Here is an 18,007-nt window from a genome sequence, read left to right on the forward strand (position 1 = left end):
TTACAAATAAGGGATATAACAGCAATAATCATATAGGAGCGGGGAATACAAAATGTAGCGTGGCGAGCGAGGTGAGAACAACACATTCTCGCCGGGTCGTGCCAATCATAGGGTGGGTGGTCAGTCACATGATTATCAGTCACATGACGGCAAAATCCGGGGTAAGTCCACTCCACTCCGTTTCACTCCCGTCCACCCAACCCAACCCAACGTCGTCTCCCTCTCTCCCTGAGTCCTTACAGTAGTCGCCCTCTATCCTCTTGATTTGTACGTCTCTTTCTACTTCGCATCATAGTGCTCCGTTTATCACAGCCTGCTAGATGGTGGACCATACATAGCAGGCCTCATCTGTCAGTTTTCAAGTTATGACAATCGCGGCAACTGCAGGCGGAGGCGACGCCGCATGCGAGTCGAGGATGTTTGTTGCATTAATGCAAGTACTGCGTACCAATACTAGACTTAGTGGCTAGATGCGGACATTCAATAGTTTTGGAATTGGATGCAATCTGCTAAGTTACCTTTATTACTACGTACAAGTTGCGGCATTATTTGGGTTAGAAAGGGACAGCTCCAGAGCAATCCCTCCTTTCAATTACCAGCCGGCAAGGGTTCTGCTGCATCACCTCTAGCCGGCGTCACACAAAGCACTCCATGCGAAGTAGTGCTTACCAAGTGCAAGGGCCCGTCCCTGAGGAGCAGGGCCAGCTATTCGTTACCAAAAGTTGTCGTGTTCTGGGACTGCATATTTATATTGAAGAATGAACATGCATATTATTACAATATCTCCGACTCATTCTCCGGGAGCCTGGCTATTCATCAACACCCCAACCGCCCAATAGCATTTATATTTATATAGCAACTCTCCAGCCCAGGGGGATGTTTCCCCACCTTCATCATCAACATCGCCATCGCGGAATGCAGACTGGTAGCAGCCATACAAGTATTTCGTCAACATGGCTCAAGCAATTCGAGCAGTGACCTTCGCCTCCCTGGCTAGCCTGATATTGGCTCAGCAAATTAATTCTGGCCATGGGCCTGTTGGTGCGTGAGCCTACTCCTGCCGGTAGATTAGATCATAACGCTTCTAACTGCTGGAAATCTAGCGGCAACCCCAGGGACTGTCCTGCCTGCAGCTGCTGTCGTGCCTGCGTCATCGACTGCGGCGGGTGCCCAGTTGTTTCAATGGGAGAGTCTCCAGCTGACACAGCCTGTCCTCGCCAACCTCACGAACATGAACCTCACCAATGCTGCACTCTTTGGCTTTCCGACAACGAGCTTAGCACCGACCAGCCAATGCAAAGTCTTCCCCGGAGACGCCCATTGGCCCCCGCCTATCGTGTGGGAAATCCTCAATCTCTTGACCGGTGATGCACTCACCCAGGTTGTCCCCCTGGCCGCTCCGTGCTACAGCGGCTGGCCAGAGTATAATGCAGCGAAGTGTGCATCCATCACGAGCCAATGGAGTGATCCTAACCTCCAGTAAGTGCACAAGCCCAGAAAGACTCCAGATAAACGGTGGGGGAAGATTGACAATTTTTAGCGTCAACGACCCTTCTTCAACCCAGTGGCCCCTATTTCAAGGCCTGACATGCCTCCCTCCCTCGCTCAGAAGCAGCAGCACTACTTGCACCCTTGGGGGCTATGCATCTTACTCAATTGAAGTTACAAATGTCGCCCAGATCCAGTTGGCGCTCAATTTCGCTCGAAACCTTAATATTCGTTTGGTTGTTAAGAATACCGGTCACGACTTTGCAGACAAGTCGATCGGTGCCGGTGCTCTATCGCTCTGGACTCACAAGCTCAATGACCTTAAGTTCTACCCCAACTATGTCCACGGGTCGTATAGTGGGCCTGCGTTCAAGCTTGGGGCTGGTGTTGAGACTGCCGATGTATATCTTGCGGCTGAGCAGAATGGTGTCACAGTTGTCGGTGGAGAATGCCGGGTACGTGAGAACTCGCTGACCCTGACCATCTGTTTCTGGCCCGTTTGAAGCTGATGCCTCACCATAGACTGTCGGCCTCGCTGGGGGGTACATTGCCGGTGGTGGACATTCTCCAATGTCAAGTCTCGTGGGAATGGCGGCGGACCAGGCAAGTTGATCCTTTTGCGGAAACCCTGGTTCAAAAACTAACACCGCAAATTCTAGGTTCTCTCAATGGAAGTAGTTTTGCCTAATGGCAAATTTGTAACAGCTAGCGCAACTTCGAATCCCGACCTATTCTGGGCTCTTCGTGGTGGTGGTGGAAGCAAGTTACTCCGCTCTACTCCACAGCGAAGTTACTAACTTTTCGTGTTAGGTACTTTTGGCGTAGTGACATCGTTGGTCATCATGGCGTATCCMAAGATTCCAGTCACTACAATGACTTTCGATTTCACAATGAGCAATACTCTGAGCGCCGACACCTTCTGGGCTGGTGTAAGGGCGTACATGACCTATTTCGCCACGTTCACGGATGCGGGAACCTACGGCTATTTCAACATCGTCCCCAACACATCTGGCGGTTTCACCTTTACGTTCAACCCGTTCTGGGGAGCCAACATGACCAAGCCCCAGCTACAGGCACTTGTCGCCCCTTTCCTCGGGGATCTCAACAATCTAGGTATTCCAGTGACTCCCGTCTACACCCAGTACGCAAGCCTCTACCCAGCGTGGAAAGCCAGCTTTCCCCCAGAAGTCGTCGGCGGCTTCAACAACCACGCCGCTAGCCGGCTCTTCCCTCGTGAGAATTTCGTCAACCCCACGCTGCTCAACGCTACGCTCGCTGCCGTGCGGTACGCGATCGAGGCTGGTGGTATCTTGGTTGGCTACAACATCAAGGCGGCCACGAACTCGCACGCCAACCAGAACAACTCGGTCAACCCGGCATGGCGAAATACGCTGACGCACTTCATCCTACCGGCCCTGTGGGATAACGACGCAACGTTTGCGCAGATCCAAGCCGCCAGCGAGACCCTGACGAACGACTGGATGGCTAAGTGGCGGGCGGCCTCGCCGGGCGCCGGCGCGTATATGGCAGAGGCAGATATCAACGAGCCCAATTTCCAACAAGCCTTCTATGGATCGTACTATCCCAAGCTATATGCTCTAAAGAAACAGATCGACCCATACGGCTTGTTTTATGCGCCAACGGCTGTGGGGTCTGAAGACTGGTATATCACGGGCCAGATTCCCTACGTACCTACCCAGAATGGTAAACTATGCCGCAAACCGTAAGGGACTGTTGGGGAGACCAATATTTAGCCATTAGAGTATATCATAAGACCCTAACGAAGTTAATTCAGTATTGATATCCAACGAAGTATCAACATTAGCAAGGTGTGGTTTGCGCGACTGCCCACATAGGTGGCAACACCGAAAGGGTAGTATAATATGTAGCGCTGTTGTTGAAGTATAGCGAAAAGCCAGCCGGTCCCTTGATGTCTGGAATTGAGGCCCTTCTAGCCCCCTAAATTTGAGCACTGCGACGGTGAGAAAACCACTCCCAATAATGCCATTCGGGGCTGTATAAGTGCACCACAATAATGTTAATGATTTTCCGGGAAAATCACCACTGCTTTGACGAGTGGCTTGATCGTTGACTTTTTCTTTTCGCCCCTGGATGCAAAATTCGTCCTTCGAATCATACATTCTTCTATAGGAGATTGCTCGATAACTCTGCTCTACTATATGCATAAACAGCGTCCTCGACACAAAGTTTTACCAGACATCCATCACGATTCCTAGCTGTATCTAGCGAGACCCTCTATAATCTCGGCTGTCATGGTAGTTTTGTCAAATCTAGTACCAGGAAGATATGAGACCATTTCGTAATCTTCTATGTTGAGGCGTGAATTTGCTTTGGTTATCAGGGCGTCAGGAAATATGTCCATGAGTCGAACCCGTCTCTCTTTCCACTCGTTTATAGCTTCACACAATGTTGAAAATCCCACCCAGGCCGACACTGACAAATAGTCAGAGGAATCAGAGAAGAGAGGCGTAAGTGTTTGGGAAAGTCGAATTCCAAGACTTTCAGCTACTTCGGGGACAAATATTTTGCGAAACTCGTTTCCGTTGATGAGTTCATAAGTTACGGGTTCGAGATAACGGAGGAATATGGTCCCCAGTCTATCAAAACCCACTAGGGAATTAGATCAACTATCAATAACATTGATGTTGATTGTTATGTGAGGAATAGGATAGAATGGGTGATCCACAAGATGTGCGGTCGCTATGGGCATGAAACATCCTATCAATGTTCAGGCCAGGTCAAAATGCAGTTAATATAATGCATTTTCCAAAATATAATAAAACTAACTCGATATCTTATATATAAATTTGAGTATTGTAGGGCAAATGTTAATAGATCAAATTTAGATACGTCGCCTACCCTGGTTTTAATCCTTAAAAGATCCACATTATTATAATCTTTCTTAATCTACATTAATAACGATTGGGATATACGAAAAACAAACATAAATAACTGTTAGAAGTTATTCGCCTCAGGTTATTATGCTAGAATAATAAAGCTTACGGAATATTGTGATCCTGGCTGGACTTGCTATAGTTCTATCTACACTTAGAGCTTTACACGCCAAACAGCTGGGCACAAATAGTTTGGATGCTTGCTACTACTTGGTTAATTTTAATATCGCAAGGATGAATTAAAAAGTTTAACTAGCTTTAGTACATATGACTACGTTAGGTTTTTTGGTACTTCTAAGAACATCTACTTCGATCTTTCACATTTGATCTTGTTAAGTCTTCTAGCATTACCTAGAACATCTACTCTAACCTTTCGTACTCTTCGGTCGTCGTTCACATCTATTTCGACCTTTTATCGTCTTCGATCGTTCACATCTCTTCCAGTACTACTAAGAAGTTATACTTCAACTTCTCACATTTGGCCCTATTAGGTCCTCCGGTACTACTAATATCGCTTCCTAACGGCTATGGCGTTAAACCAGTCCGGCAACCATACATACCAAGGTAGCCTAGAACCACGGGCACCCGGTGACGCTCAGTACCTCTTCCCTTTTAAAAGACTACCTCAAGAAGTCCAAATGATGGTCTTTGGCTTGTCGTTCAAGCTACTACCACCCGACGCTAGACGGCTAGCAGTCTTTGAAGCCATATCTAAAGACAAATATTTTTCGCATGACTACGTGGCTGTAGTCAAGCATTACCGCCGGACAACGTCTCCGAGTTACGATAAAAACGACAGAGCAATTTCGTAGCTTGATACTAAAGGATATCTTGAAAATAAAGTACATCACATTGGTTTTGGATGAGAGAGAACGGTTAGTCGTCAAGAGCCCCCCAAACACAAAACCATCCCTGACCTTGACTTCGTACGTAGAGAATGCCTGAGGGGCCACAAAAGCCTGCTAGCGAATAAGTTCGAAACTATTATTATGAAGGTGAAGTGCGGATGTGAGCCCCCCCAATTTGCTGCAAAGTATGCGGTGTTCCTGATCCGCGCATCAAGCCACCCTTGCAAGCTTATCATTCGGGCCTTGCATTCGAACATGACCAAAGATACACGGGCGAATTTTAATTTGAAGTCCGCAAAATATGGGAGTTCAGGCAAGAGTTGAGTGCGAACCTACGACCTCCCGGACATGGAGCGCTGGGCTTAGAACTTTGCACTGCCCTCTACTCTGAAGGCCTTTGTCGAACAATTAAGGTGGCGGGGCAGCACGAAAAGGATCGTCCAAGCCAGATTGGAAGCATGAAGGTCGGGGAGAGGTTTGACGGGTTATTGGGCATAATAGTAGGAGGGCCTGGAGGACTTGTAACTCGGCACGCGTGACTTTAGACATCGATTAGTTTTCGAGAAGCGGGTGTTAGTTGGAGGAAGGCTCTTACCTGAATTCGGGGCAAATTTCAAGACACTGATTAACAGGTAGGTGGCTTCCTTGGTCGCTTGGTATTTCCTTGGTATAATTATTTGCATGAGCGACTCGATGATAGACCTAGGCCGGCCGGCGCAGGGTCTACAAAAGCATCCTTCTAGTTCTCTTAACTGTATACCATCTATGGGGTATCTTCCCCGCTAGATAGACTTTAAGAACCCTGCTCTTGAATTGTAGGACAGCCTAACGCGACTCTGGCTGTTGCGGTGAACGATCTAGTGCTGCTCGATGCGGGCGTCTTTTTTGCCTCTGGGCTCCGACAGGGAACCTTTTCTCCATCCCACAGATACTGCATCCTCGGACCAGTACATCCGCCCAGGGTTTCCTTCCGCCCTTGCTTTTATTCTCGACTTTCTCCGAGCAAGTTGACCCCTCTATCAGCACTGTGTTGCAGTTGCTACATATAGAGTGCTTCATGCTTGGGGATATCCGGATCTGCATCTTCAACGATACAGACCGAAGGTCGGAAGCCAGGCGGCGGGACGAGGTTTGACATATTTCGGATGGTGTATTTGAACTGCTCGTTTTTGTACCTGAGGAGAGTTCGCTTTGCGGGTCTGGTTTGGAATGCTGTTGTTGTTGCTGCCGTGGCAGTTCGTGTGTGGCCAAATATGCTGCGGCTTGATATAGAAACGATACCCTGGCATGCAACGACTTGTTGGGGACGTTCATGGACTTTACTTTGGCCATGTTGACTGAAAAGAAGTCGAGATGCGACAACCTATGGGCATTTTGGGCTCTGGATTGAGAACCAGCACTTTCCTCATGCCCTCGTTCTCGTTGTCTTTGTCATGGCGGCGGAACTTCGCATTCCAAGTGGCGGCGCTTGTTTACCGAGTACGAAGCATGACTAAGCATAGTCATACGCCGCAGTCGCGGAAAGCCCTTTGAGCGCGACGCCTCTTCCTCCTCAACATCCTCTTCATCAGCCGCAATCAACCCTCGACCCTCAACCCTCCATCCGCATCGTCTTGATTACTTTCTCCCTTCTCTTATCTACGCGCTCTGCTTGACTGCAGACTGCCTCTTTGATCCTGCGACCTTGACCAGCCTTCTGGCGCCAGATTCACCTCTCCGCCACAACTTCTCGACACGAAACAGGCTTTTCCGAAACCTCACCTTCTTCCATCAACCAAGATGTCTGCCGAAGAAGATCTCATCGATTACTCCGATGAGGAGTTGAACACCACCGATGCTGCGCCTGCAGCAGCTGCTGAGAATGGCGGTGCTAAGAAGGGTGATCTGACGGCTACCGGAGGCACCACCGAGAAGAAAGGCAGTTATGTTGGTATCCACGCCACCGGGTTCCGCGATTTTCTATTGAAGCCGGAGCTTCTACGTGCCATCACCGATTGCGGATTCGAACATCCTTCGGAGGGTCAGTCATAACTTTCATCCCTAAGCTCCATGTCCTTCCAGCGCGTCCGTCCATCTCGCAAGCAAGAATGAATACTCCGGTCCTTCCTTCAGCAAGTTACGATCGATCCTGGGATGTCTCTATGGGCAGGACGCAAACCGAAGCAGGTGATACAAAAGGGGATCTCCGCGAAAGCGAGTCCCCCGAGAGCGCGATGCGGTTGCGGGCAAGATGCGGAGGATGCACACAGATGGTGGACCCGAGAGACTTCCAGGATCGCCTCGTATGCGACAAATTGAGAATGTTTTGCTGTGCGCATCGATCAATGATGAATGCTTTTAATGGCGAAAGCCGTACTCGTCTTTAGAGTCTATGATTTCCTTGGGGTGGTTTTGCGGAAATATTAGCATGCGAAGATGGACGGGCGCTGCGATTCCTTGCACATCGTTATGCTCTTGGAAAATACCATTGATCTAACTTCGGCTCGATTATTTTACAGTCCAGCAAAATTGCATTCCCCAGGCCATGGTCGGTACCGACATTCTTTGCCAGGCCAAGTCTGGTCTTGGTAAAACCGCCGTCTTTGTCCTCACTACCCTACAACAAATCGAGCCAGTTCCCGGCGAAACCTCCGTTCTGGTCATGTGCCACACTCGTGAGCTTGCTTACCAGATCAAGAACGAATACAACCGTTTCAGCAAGTACATGCCAGAGGTGAAGACCCAGGTCTTTTACGGAGGAACTCCAATCCAAAAAGATGCCGAAATTCTCAAGAACAAGGAGACGCATCCTCATATCGTTGTCGCCACGCCAGGTCGACTGAATGCGCTCATCAGGGACAAATACTTGCGTCTTGGCAGCTGCAGGATCTTCGTTCTTGATGAATGTGACAAATTGCTTGAACAAATTGGTGAGATAATGTTCTGGAATCTGTGTTGTAATTTCAAATCCTAATTAATTGACAGACATGCGCCGTGACGTCCAAGAGATTTTCAGAGCGACTCCTAAGCAAAAGCAAGTCATGATGTTCAGCGCCACACTTTCCCAGGAGGTCATTCCCATCTGCAAGAAATTCATGCAAAATCCTGCCGAGGTGCTGGTTGATGAAGGCTCGAAGCTTACTCTCCATGGTCTGGCGCAATATTTCATCAAACTCGACGAGAAGGAGAAGAACCGAAAACTGAACGAATTACTCGACGAGCTCCAATTCAACCAGGTCATTATTTTCGTCAAGAGCACTCTCCGAGCAACAGAATTGGACAAACTGCTGCGCGAGTGCAACTTTCCATCCATCGCCGTGCATTCCGGTGTGAGCCAAGAAGAGCGGTATGTATGCTAGTTCCGCACAATTCATTGGTCTCTAACACAAAAATAGTATCAAGCGTTACAAGGAATTCAAGGAATTCAACAAGCGTATCTGTGTCGCCACTGACGTGTTTGGCCGCGGTATCGATATTGAGCGAATCAACTTAGCCATCAACTACGACCTTCCCACGGATGCAGACTCGTACCTCCATCGTGTCGGTCGTGCTGGCCGTTTCGGTACAAAGGGTGTGTCGATCTCCTTCATGAGCAGCGAGGCGGATCAAGAAGTTCTGAAAGAGATTGAGAAACGATTCGAAGCTCCCATATCGTAAGTTGCGGCCCATTAGCTACTCCAGAGGGCTTTCTGATCACTAACACTCAAAAGCGAATATCCCGAGGGCGGTATTGACCCTAGCACCTACATGGCAAATTAGATGATATGATTCTAATTACGGCTTTGTGCATTTCAAAACCACGTCTCCACTCTGGGCCGCTTGATTTTGCCTGTGGCCGGTCTAAAGGATCTGGGTTCCTACCTTCTGAGTCTTTGCTACTGCTTTGCGTGCGACTGAATCAAATTGGGGTGGAAGAGTGCTTGGGCAAGGCAGACATCGGCTTGTGATATCTATCTTTTCGCTCTTGATGCAAACATGGAATTAGTTTACCAAAATTGGCGTGGGATGGGACTAAAGTAAGAATGAAATGCAAGCTAGAAAAGTGTTATATCTATGGTGTGGTATTTGTATTCCCCGAGTGCGCTACTTTCTGGGTTTACTTTTCTTTTTGCTTTCCGTTCCTGTACTCTCCCTTTTCTATCCTTGCCACCCTTACCTTGAAACTTGAAATCAATCGCCTTGACACTTAATAAATAGTGGCTGGAAAACATACAAGCATGGTCAACAGTTCAGTGCCATACTAGCCCCAAACCCCTCCGACGAGCCTAAATATCTAGCAATAGCGAACCAGGCCCCGACCCAGCCATTGGGATATATCTCCCACTTCTCCTAGTATACATCTCCTTTATAACCTATGGTTCTTTGCAACAGCAAACTCATAGAACCTGTAAGAACGAGCGGCTTGCTTCAGACAATGAAGTCGATACACCAGGGAGTCACATAAGCAAGAGAGCCCCTGTAAAGTTTTATATCCGCCTGTCGCGTCAAGTCAAAAACTGCCGCTGGTGTTGTATTCCTGCACCTTTATCAATAAATATACGTATTCTTTTCGGAACAACCATTTATGACCTATGGTAGGTTTGAAGAGTAGGTTATGCCAGTCGTCATTCCCTAGTTGGCTAGCCCTCCTGCCCTGAAAAACAGATTACATTTACCATAATGCCCTTTACGCTAGCCCGAGGACATCTTACTACCAATTCGTAGGCAGCATTCGTAGGCAGCTACAGGCTTTATGATGCTAGGCATTTATAAATACGTCGTCCCAACCCCAAAGAAAGTCTAGAAAATATGATGAGATGATACCATTCTAACAGATGCTCCCAATTTGAGCTAAGGGATCGGTCTGGCTCAAACTCTGCGGCTAACACTCGAAGTACTTCAAGCCGTTTTCTAATAATATTATGTTTATTTAAGAAAATCTATGAGCTGGGTATATTCTAAACGATTCTAAAAACATCTTATAAACCATATCTATGAAACGAAATTAAGTTTCCATATATATCCCAATTTTCTAACGCCCCCAATATAATACGGCACCACTCACTACCAAGCCCCTGCGAGCCCTGCGAGAGATATTTACTCCATCTTCGCACTCTTGGTCTTCTTGCTCCTGAATTTCATCATTAAGAAGACGAATCCATAAGTCGAGATACAGAACAAAGCCATGATTCCGGTATCTCTCCATCCGTAATACCGCTCGTTCAGATTAAGTGTCTTTGCATATTCGCCGCCATTTGCGTAAGGGCAATACCCACACTCCGTAGTCGATGAGTTGTTGGCAACGTAACCAAACCCTTCTTTAAAGAAATCTGCCATGTACTGTCCACAGGTCTGCCCATCGGGTGGCTTGAAATAAACCAAGTCCTTCTCGTCGCACTGTACCTTGACGTCGAATAATATCTGAGTGAGGAAGCCACCGATGAGGTAGTTGTATGGATTGAGATAGTAGAACCAATATCGCCAGAAGACGGTGAGTTGACTGTATGGCACGAGAACACCACAGAAATTGATGAAAAAGGCGCCGAGAATGGTAGGATTCATGAGAGCTGCGAAGAAGCTATTTGGGGAGATCGCGGCAATGCCTTGACCGGTTGCAGTGTAAAGGAACTCAAATACTAGGCTTTGTTAGTTTGGACTCATCGAATCCCAATGGGATAAATGTATTCTTACGGATCATATGCAAAAAGACTTGTCCAGATGTGCTGGCCTTGACTGGCAAACCGACAGTGAAGTACCAGCAACAGAAATATAGCGTTCCACAAATAATAAGATACGGTATCTCGGCTACTAGTTGAGCAGTAACAAACGCATACCAACTGTACATCTTGGACTTCTTTTCACGAGTCTCAAAGATATCTCGGTAATGCAAGAAAAGTGGCTGAAGCTGGGCGATAACACCGACGGCGACGAAAAGAATGTTGAAAACAGCTAGAAGACGAAGTTGGAGGTCACTGGAACTGTCGCCTAACATCCAGAAGGAAAAGCCAGAGAATAGCGCCGAGATGATATGGAGGATAATCTTATTGTGGATATAATCCGGATTTCTCCACAACGCAACGCACTGACGGTGAGTGACAATCTTCAGCTGTGCCCAGTGGGATGTAGCAAAATCAGCAGCATCATCAAGCTTTAGCTTAGATTCTTTCGACAGTAGGTCCTGTTTCAGCCATTTCATATGTTCGTTAACACCCGCGCACTCAGGAGATGCAAGCCAGATGTCGTGCCAGTTACGCCCACCACCACTTGCACCGGAGACAACATCAATAATGTGCTCGGCAGGATTGGCATTCGGATCGCACGGAGCCCCATTTTTAGCGAAGTAGTCGAGAAGTATAGAGGAGCTTTTGCCAGTTTCACCGAAATACACAGTTTGTCCTCCCTTGGCGAGAAGGAGTAGCTGATCGAAAGCGTCAAACAAGAGGGCAGACGGTTGATGAATAGTACACAAGACAGCTTGGCCAGCCGCTGTGAGTTTACGAAGGAAACGGACGACGTTAAAAGCAGATTGTCCGTCGAGGCCAGAGGTAGGTTCGTCGAGAAAGAGGAGAATCGTGGGCTTTGCAGCTAACTCGACACCGATAGTGACGCGTTTTCGTTGTTCGACGCTGAGACCAGTACCTTGAGTACCGATCAGTGCATCTTGAAAGTCTCCCAGTTCAAGTAGCTCAATGACACTATCCACATAATGTAGTTTTTCATCGTCTGGGGTGTCTGCAGGCTGTCTCAGGCGTGCAGAAAATACTAATGCCTCTTTTACGGTAGCAGTGCCTTCGTGGACGTCCATTTGCTCGCAGTAACCGGCGGAGCGTTGAAAGCTGGTAGGTAGCGGCCGACCATCAACAAGAACTTCGCCTTGGATAACACCGACATCCTTGCGTTGTGCAAGAACATCAAGGAGGGTCGTTTTACCGGCACCTGAGCTACCCATTAGAGCACCGAGAGTTCCAGGCTTAACCCAACCAGTGATGCCGTCCAATAGCTTTCGATGGCCCCCAGGAACAGAAACGGTATAAGATAGATGGTCCCAAGTGAATACGGATTCATTTTTAGCGAGGTTGAGGTCTCCATCTTCTGTGTTTGCAGTCGAGCTTGACGAATTTCCAACCTCTCCTTTCTCTTCATCTTTGGTCTGTTGAATGGAATGGGCATTTCCACCTCCGCGCTTGAATACCAATGACGATTTGCTGCTGTTAGTGATGTTCATCCGCTCCTGGGCAATTGCTGTAATGATTGTATAAACAACCCCCCAAACGATGACGATTGCGAAATCTTGCCACAAGGCCCCAGGGTTGAATCCATATGCTTGCCTCATATAATCTTCTCCGATAATCGTTTTCCCATCCGGGGTAGCCCCAGCAATGGTGCATGTCTGATGCCCAGATCGATCATATCCTGGTCCATTGGGGATGAGTTGCTGTCCAACGCATGCAAGCCTCAAACCACCGAATTCATTTGCTTGCAGTGCCTCGAGCGCATAACCAATAGGATTCAACCAGAAAATCCATTTGAACCAAGGAGGCATAGCATTGAACGGAATAATGAATCCTGCGTACACCATACAAGCCATTGACCAGAAACCAGAGACTTTTGATGCGTTATCGAAGCTCGCGAAGAGGGACCCGATCATCCGATACATAGCGACAAAGGTCAGCGCCGAGACAACTGTCAAAATCCAAAATGTGAAGAACTTCCCAGCGTGCATTTGGAACCCCGCCATGAAGTAGAAGATCAGGCAGAAAATTGATACTTGAGCGATCATGAACGGTATATCGCAGATCAGGCGAGCGATGACATAGGCTGTGGGTCGATACAAGGAGAAGTCGCGATGTCGGTTAAGAATTGGTCGGCCAAAGTAGGTTCCGACGACTTCGCTCATTGCAGCCAGCTGAAGAAGCTGTTAGAATCATATTAAAAGAGGCATATGGAGGTTAACATACGTTATAAAACACAAGAGGATAGAAGATAGCGCCGCCACGGACGAACGCTCCCGCGCTAGTAGTAGGCAAGTTGTAAAATAAACTTCCTGACAATAGAGCCTGAATGATAGCAGATGTTTGCTGCAGAAGTAGGGACGGAGTATCCCCACGGAGGATTTGGAACTCTCTGGTTTGGAAGTCAGTTCTGCAGGGTTAATGCCGAACAATGCCCTACATACCTAATAGCGCAGGCTTGAATTTGGTGTGCAAGCGGAACAGTATAAGAACTCTGGAACGGTGTTTTGCGTTTTGGTTGTTCCTCCTTAATTGCTGCTACCATGATGCTGGTAGCCTTAGCAAAATTGGAGACGGGTTCTATATCTTGGTTCATCTCCTTGGCGATGGCACTTTCTCTGTAGGAAGACTCGAGTGCTTCTGTCGTTTTTGGAACAAGCAATTCGTAACCAGGTTTAATTTGCCGTTCAAGTGGGACGGTGACGGAAGTCAAGAAGTCAGCCACATTGGCCCCTGGAGGGCAGATAAAACCGAGGTCTTCGAAATAGCCTTTTGCACGATTGGCAGGGCCATAATAGATTTGTCTCCCACCGTCTAAGACGAGGACTTTATCAAACAAATCAAAGATGCCATTACCGGCTTGATAAAGAGTGACAAGAGCAGTGCATCTTGCTCTATCAGCTGTTACACGAAGAGCCTGGATAAACTCAAGCGCGGAACTTGCGTCTAGGCCTCGAGTGGCATTATCCCAGCAGGTAATCGACCCCTGCGATCATTTGGTTAGCTTGAGGCAAGATAACACTGCCATGAATGGGATCTTACATTTGCTGCCATGACCTCTGCGATTGAAACTCTTTTGCGTTCTCCTCCGGAGACACCACGAACGAATTCATTGCCCACCAGGGTTTTTCTAGTATGGCCAATTTTCAATGCGTCTGGAAGAACATCTAACATTTCACCCACATGTTCTTTGGAAGCCCCCTTTCCTGTCACATATCTAGGAACACGATTCCTGACTGCGAATCCAACCGTTTGCTCAACGGTCAAATTGGGGAAATGTATATCCTCTACAAACATGGTTAGGCCATATTCGAGAATAGAGCGGGAGTTTTGAGTTACCTTCGCTGTTGTACAAAATGGTACCGCGGTACTTCTCTGCTTCCTTTCCATCCAGAGTGCCGTAGAAGACGTCGCCCTCGACTTTCTTAAAGGAGCCGCGTTTATTTGCAACGGCTTTCAAGAAAGATGTACATCCTGATCCTGGGCGACCAAGGACAAGCATCATTTCCCCAGGTCTAACCTGGCCGCTCACATTATGGATGATAGTCTAAACATGCCATGTCAGTATTTATATTTGTTGCATCCTGTGACACTCACTGTCTCCGCCTTTGGGCCCCGGGCCTTCCTCAAGATGGCCACCGGGTTGATACTCGAGAGGACATCGTCGCTAAGAACCGCGTGACTGTCCACGCCAATTACCGATAGATTCTTCCAGGTCAAAGCCAAATGCTTTCTCTTGATGTTCCTGGCGATCTTCTTGGTTTCATATTCATGTAGCCATTGATTGTAAGACCAGCCATCGGGCCCTTCGCCAAATCGATCTTGTTCGTCGCATTCCGAGGGACTTGGCGGCGTTCCGACCGGAGTTTCCCCTTCGAGACTGGTGTGCTCTGGAGAGGCTTCGCCGACATCGGGGGGTTTACAACCCGTCATCGTGGCGTCTGTTCGGGCTTAGTGTTCTGTTGACAGGCTGTAAATATTCCCTGAACGACAATTATCCTGACCGGGGAATATACAACGGGGAGAACGAAAGGAACAGAACACAAGGGGAAATAACACAAGGGGAAAATGATAGACTATTGAAGGGAAAGAATAGAACCGTTTCCAGCACGGTTCCTGGCCATCTTATATTCTTTGAATAGGGCGGAATCTGCTACGGAAGAAATGCGCAAAAGCTCCTCATCCGCGATTCCAGTGCACCTGGGGAAGTATTTCGGAACTGGCGGAGAGCCGCAGAAGAATGTATCCGGTATACAGCTACTTTGGGTAAGGTTGCACTATATAGTCCACTTTGGTGGCAGACTGTGCCTATCAGATGTCTTAGCTGGAGGCTAGCATATGAGTAAGATGCGTCCGAACCTTCGTCGAGGTGTTGATAAGCAACAAATAACCAGGTACAGCTAGCGGCTTCCACTACACTGTTTTGACGGCTTCTATAGACGGCTTCACCAATTTGCCACCCGCGCCTTCGTCGCGGTTATCTTCTGAAGTCGAAGATGTCGGAGTACACGACCAATCCCTATCCAATATGCCGATGACTTCATTGGCAGCCTCACCAAGAGAGGGTGATGGTCATATCAAAAGGCGCACCGTCCGTGCTTGTGCTGCCTGTCGACTTACCAAGAGCAAGTGTGATGGGAAGGATCCATGTGCCAGGTGCCATGCCCGCGGCCTGATGTGTATGCCAGGAGTGCAGCGTCGGAGACCGGCAAGGCGCGCTGGAGATGAAAATGAAAGCGATCGAGAAACACCCCAAAAGCGAGGTCCAGGCCATCGTTTTGCACGCAAAAAGGCGCCAGGATCGAAGGATGAGGCCAATCTGTTGAACCAAGAAGTGCATTGTAGCATCACTGGGTCCGAGGCGTCGGTGTCGTCTACCATGCACTTATTTTACGGAAGCTCGTCAACCTTCGTCTTTCTGCAACAGCTCCATAGGTTCCTATTCGGCAAGGGTTCTCTGCAACCTACCATCACCGGAAAATCTGCAAATTACACTGCGGAAGCAATTAGCGAATTTGGATACGGAAGCATATTCTATGGCAGAGATGCTGATGATGGTATAGCAGCTGGGTTGCATGACCCATCTACACCCCGTAAAACATTTGAAGACTTATCTGACGGCCTTCCCCCGTTCGAACTAGCAGCTACATTTTTGGAAATGTATCTGTCCACTGTTCATCACGTCCTTCCATTTTGCGAGCCGGCGACCTTGAGAAAGCTATTCTACAGCCACTACTCGATGCCATCGGTTTCCTCCCGAACGTCCAGGGACTGGACCATGATTATGGCTATACTGGCATTTGGCGCCACGCTTACCTATCATATCGACATGGCTGATTATTTATTTCAAAGGGCGGAGTCGAATCTGAAAAGCTGGGGTGACGCTGTTAGCTTACGGACGGTCCAGATCTCGATGCTTCTCTCTGAGATTCACCAAACATGGGGAAGACCCAACTCAGCGGTCCTCTGGGGTGGGTATACCGTTTCTAAAGCGTTCGCTGTTGGATTGCATCGCGATATTGTTTCCCCTGGGGCTGCTAAAGACTTGAGCGATGTCGATCGGAGCCGTGCGAAAGAACGACAAACTACATTTTGGGCTTTGTATGCGCTCGACCGGCGTTTATCCTTACTACTGGGCCGCCCTGCATCAATAAATGATATGGATATTGATATCCCGGAGCCAGCTGGCGGAACGCACCTGGAGGCTGCGGTGAATCTCGCGAGGATATCTCACAAGGTTTACTATAGTGTCTATGGGCGAAAAAGAGGCTCGGTTGGAGAGTTTTGTAAGAAGATACAAGATCTCCGAGGTGAATTTATTGAATACCATGAGAACTTAGCACCTGCTATTAAGTTCCCACTGAGTAAGGACCAGGTCACAGATGCATCACTTAATCTCAGCGCCAGCCAGATGATACTGGCATTCGGTCAGTTACCCCCTATTTATTTTAGAGATATGAATACTTAACTTAATAGATTTCCTCCATACCATGCTTATCACCCTCCGCCCATGTCTGGTACTCGATGCTGTGCGTCGAAAATCTCTCCCCAAACAAGGAGAAGCCAACCAAGTCATCCCTTCCGAATGGATTTGTTGGCTTGACGAAAATTGTAAACAATGCTCTGCAATCTCCATTCATATAATCCGTCTCTTTTCTGCGGCAATCGACAATAATCCTTTCCTTAGTTGCATGCGTCACGGTCGTTTTTTTATTGAAGGCGCATGTTTCACACTCCTCTTTGACGTTGTACGCGATCCATCCAGCCCCGCCTGCGAAAAGAATCTAGCCGCCGTTTCTGAGGGATTGAAATGCTTCACTCGACTCCCAAGTGATCATCTGTTGATGATCAGCACGTCGGCTGTGTCTCGAATGCTTAGTCTCGCACAGGAGCTTGTTTCTGGCACTCCAAGTGCTCGATCAAATCAACCTTCCGAACCCGGGTCACGAACTACGGCTGCTTATGACCACGCTGAACTTCCTTTACAATCTCTTCCTAATGAAAAGATGCTATTAGCTCCTACCACAGCATTTATACCCAACACTGATGGTCTTGGTAGTGGGAATTTCCTCGACGACGGCGCCAACGGCGAAAGCCTAGGGCTTCATAGCCATGGCTTTCTCAATAATGATATTTTTGACATGAGCTGCTATCTGTGGACTGAAGATTTGGCCATCAATGAAGCCTACGGTTGATTTTTCATAGGAACCGACCAGCAACCCAGAACCCCCGGGACATATTGGGCATCGAGCACGCCCACGAATAGGACATGCTCTTCGTCTTATGGCGGGTGAGACGAGCCCCAAGCTAGTTCGTACCGCCACCACCATCCAGGCATTTTAACACTGAATCGTTACTATTATTCTCCACGAACAAAGTCGGGAGCTTCACACTCGAACTCTCCGAACCGCGGATTCTAGTGCTAGTACAGTCCCGAGGATGCTTTCCAGGAGACAAGAAAACCAACTTTAGGTAGCACAAACCTGGTAAAACAGCCTTGCCGCGGTGCAGCACCTGCCGAAATCTATGATTCAAGCACTTCTTGATAATCTGCCACTTTTTCAGG

The 18,007-nt window shown here is 48.1% G+C and overlaps 4 protein-coding genes across 4 annotated transcripts; 3 read left to right on the forward strand and 1 right to left on the reverse strand.

The window, feature by feature from the left end:
* Positions 1-953: 953 nt before the first annotated feature.
* On the forward strand, positions 954-3,215 carry BP5553_04458 (uncharacterized protein; the record flags this gene model as incomplete). Its single annotated transcript, XM_032013081.1, has 6 exons — positions 954-1,041; positions 1,104-1,479; positions 1,541-1,943; positions 2,011-2,070; positions 2,148-2,241; positions 2,299-3,215. 6 exons carry the CDS (start codon positions 954-956, stop codon positions 3,213-3,215), a joined length of 1,938 nt encoding a protein of 645 aa, XP_031869681.1.
* A 3,815-nt stretch (positions 3,216-7,030) lies between these two features.
* On the forward strand, positions 7,031-8,989 carry BP5553_04459 (Uncharacterized protein; the record flags this gene model as incomplete). The annotated part of the gene is made up of 5 exons (XM_032013082.1): positions 7,031-7,271; positions 7,750-8,160; positions 8,216-8,576; positions 8,626-8,883; positions 8,941-8,989. 5 exons carry the CDS (start codon positions 7,031-7,033, stop codon positions 8,987-8,989), a joined length of 1,320 nt encoding a protein of 439 aa, XP_031869682.1.
* A 1,317-nt stretch (positions 8,990-10,306) lies between these two features.
* On the reverse strand, positions 10,307-14,874 carry BP5553_04460 (Uncharacterized protein; the record flags this gene model as incomplete). Its single annotated transcript, XM_032013083.1, has 7 exons — positions 10,307-10,845; positions 10,901-13,115; positions 13,168-13,333; positions 13,386-13,927; positions 13,984-14,228; positions 14,281-14,488; positions 14,539-14,874. The coding sequence occupies 7 exons, from the start codon at positions 14,872-14,874 to the stop codon at positions 10,307-10,309; spliced, it is 4,251 nt and encodes a 1,416-aa protein (XP_031869683.1).
* Positions 14,875-15,469: 595 nt separating this feature from the next.
* BP5553_04461 (uncharacterized protein) lies at positions 15,470-17,636 on the forward strand (the record flags this gene model as incomplete). Its single annotated transcript, XM_032013084.1, has 2 exons — positions 15,470-16,868; positions 16,918-17,636. 2 exons carry the CDS (start codon positions 15,470-15,472, stop codon positions 17,634-17,636), a joined length of 2,118 nt encoding a protein of 705 aa, XP_031869684.1.
* Between the last annotated feature and the right edge of the window lie 371 nt (positions 17,637-18,007).

Source organism: Venustampulla echinocandica (genome assembly GCF_003357145.1).
Source record: "Venustampulla echinocandica strain BP 5553 chromosome Unknown scaffold_2, whole genome shotgun sequence".
Lineage (NCBI taxonomy): Eukaryota > Fungi > Ascomycota > Leotiomycetes > Helotiales > Pleuroascaceae > Venustampulla > Venustampulla echinocandica.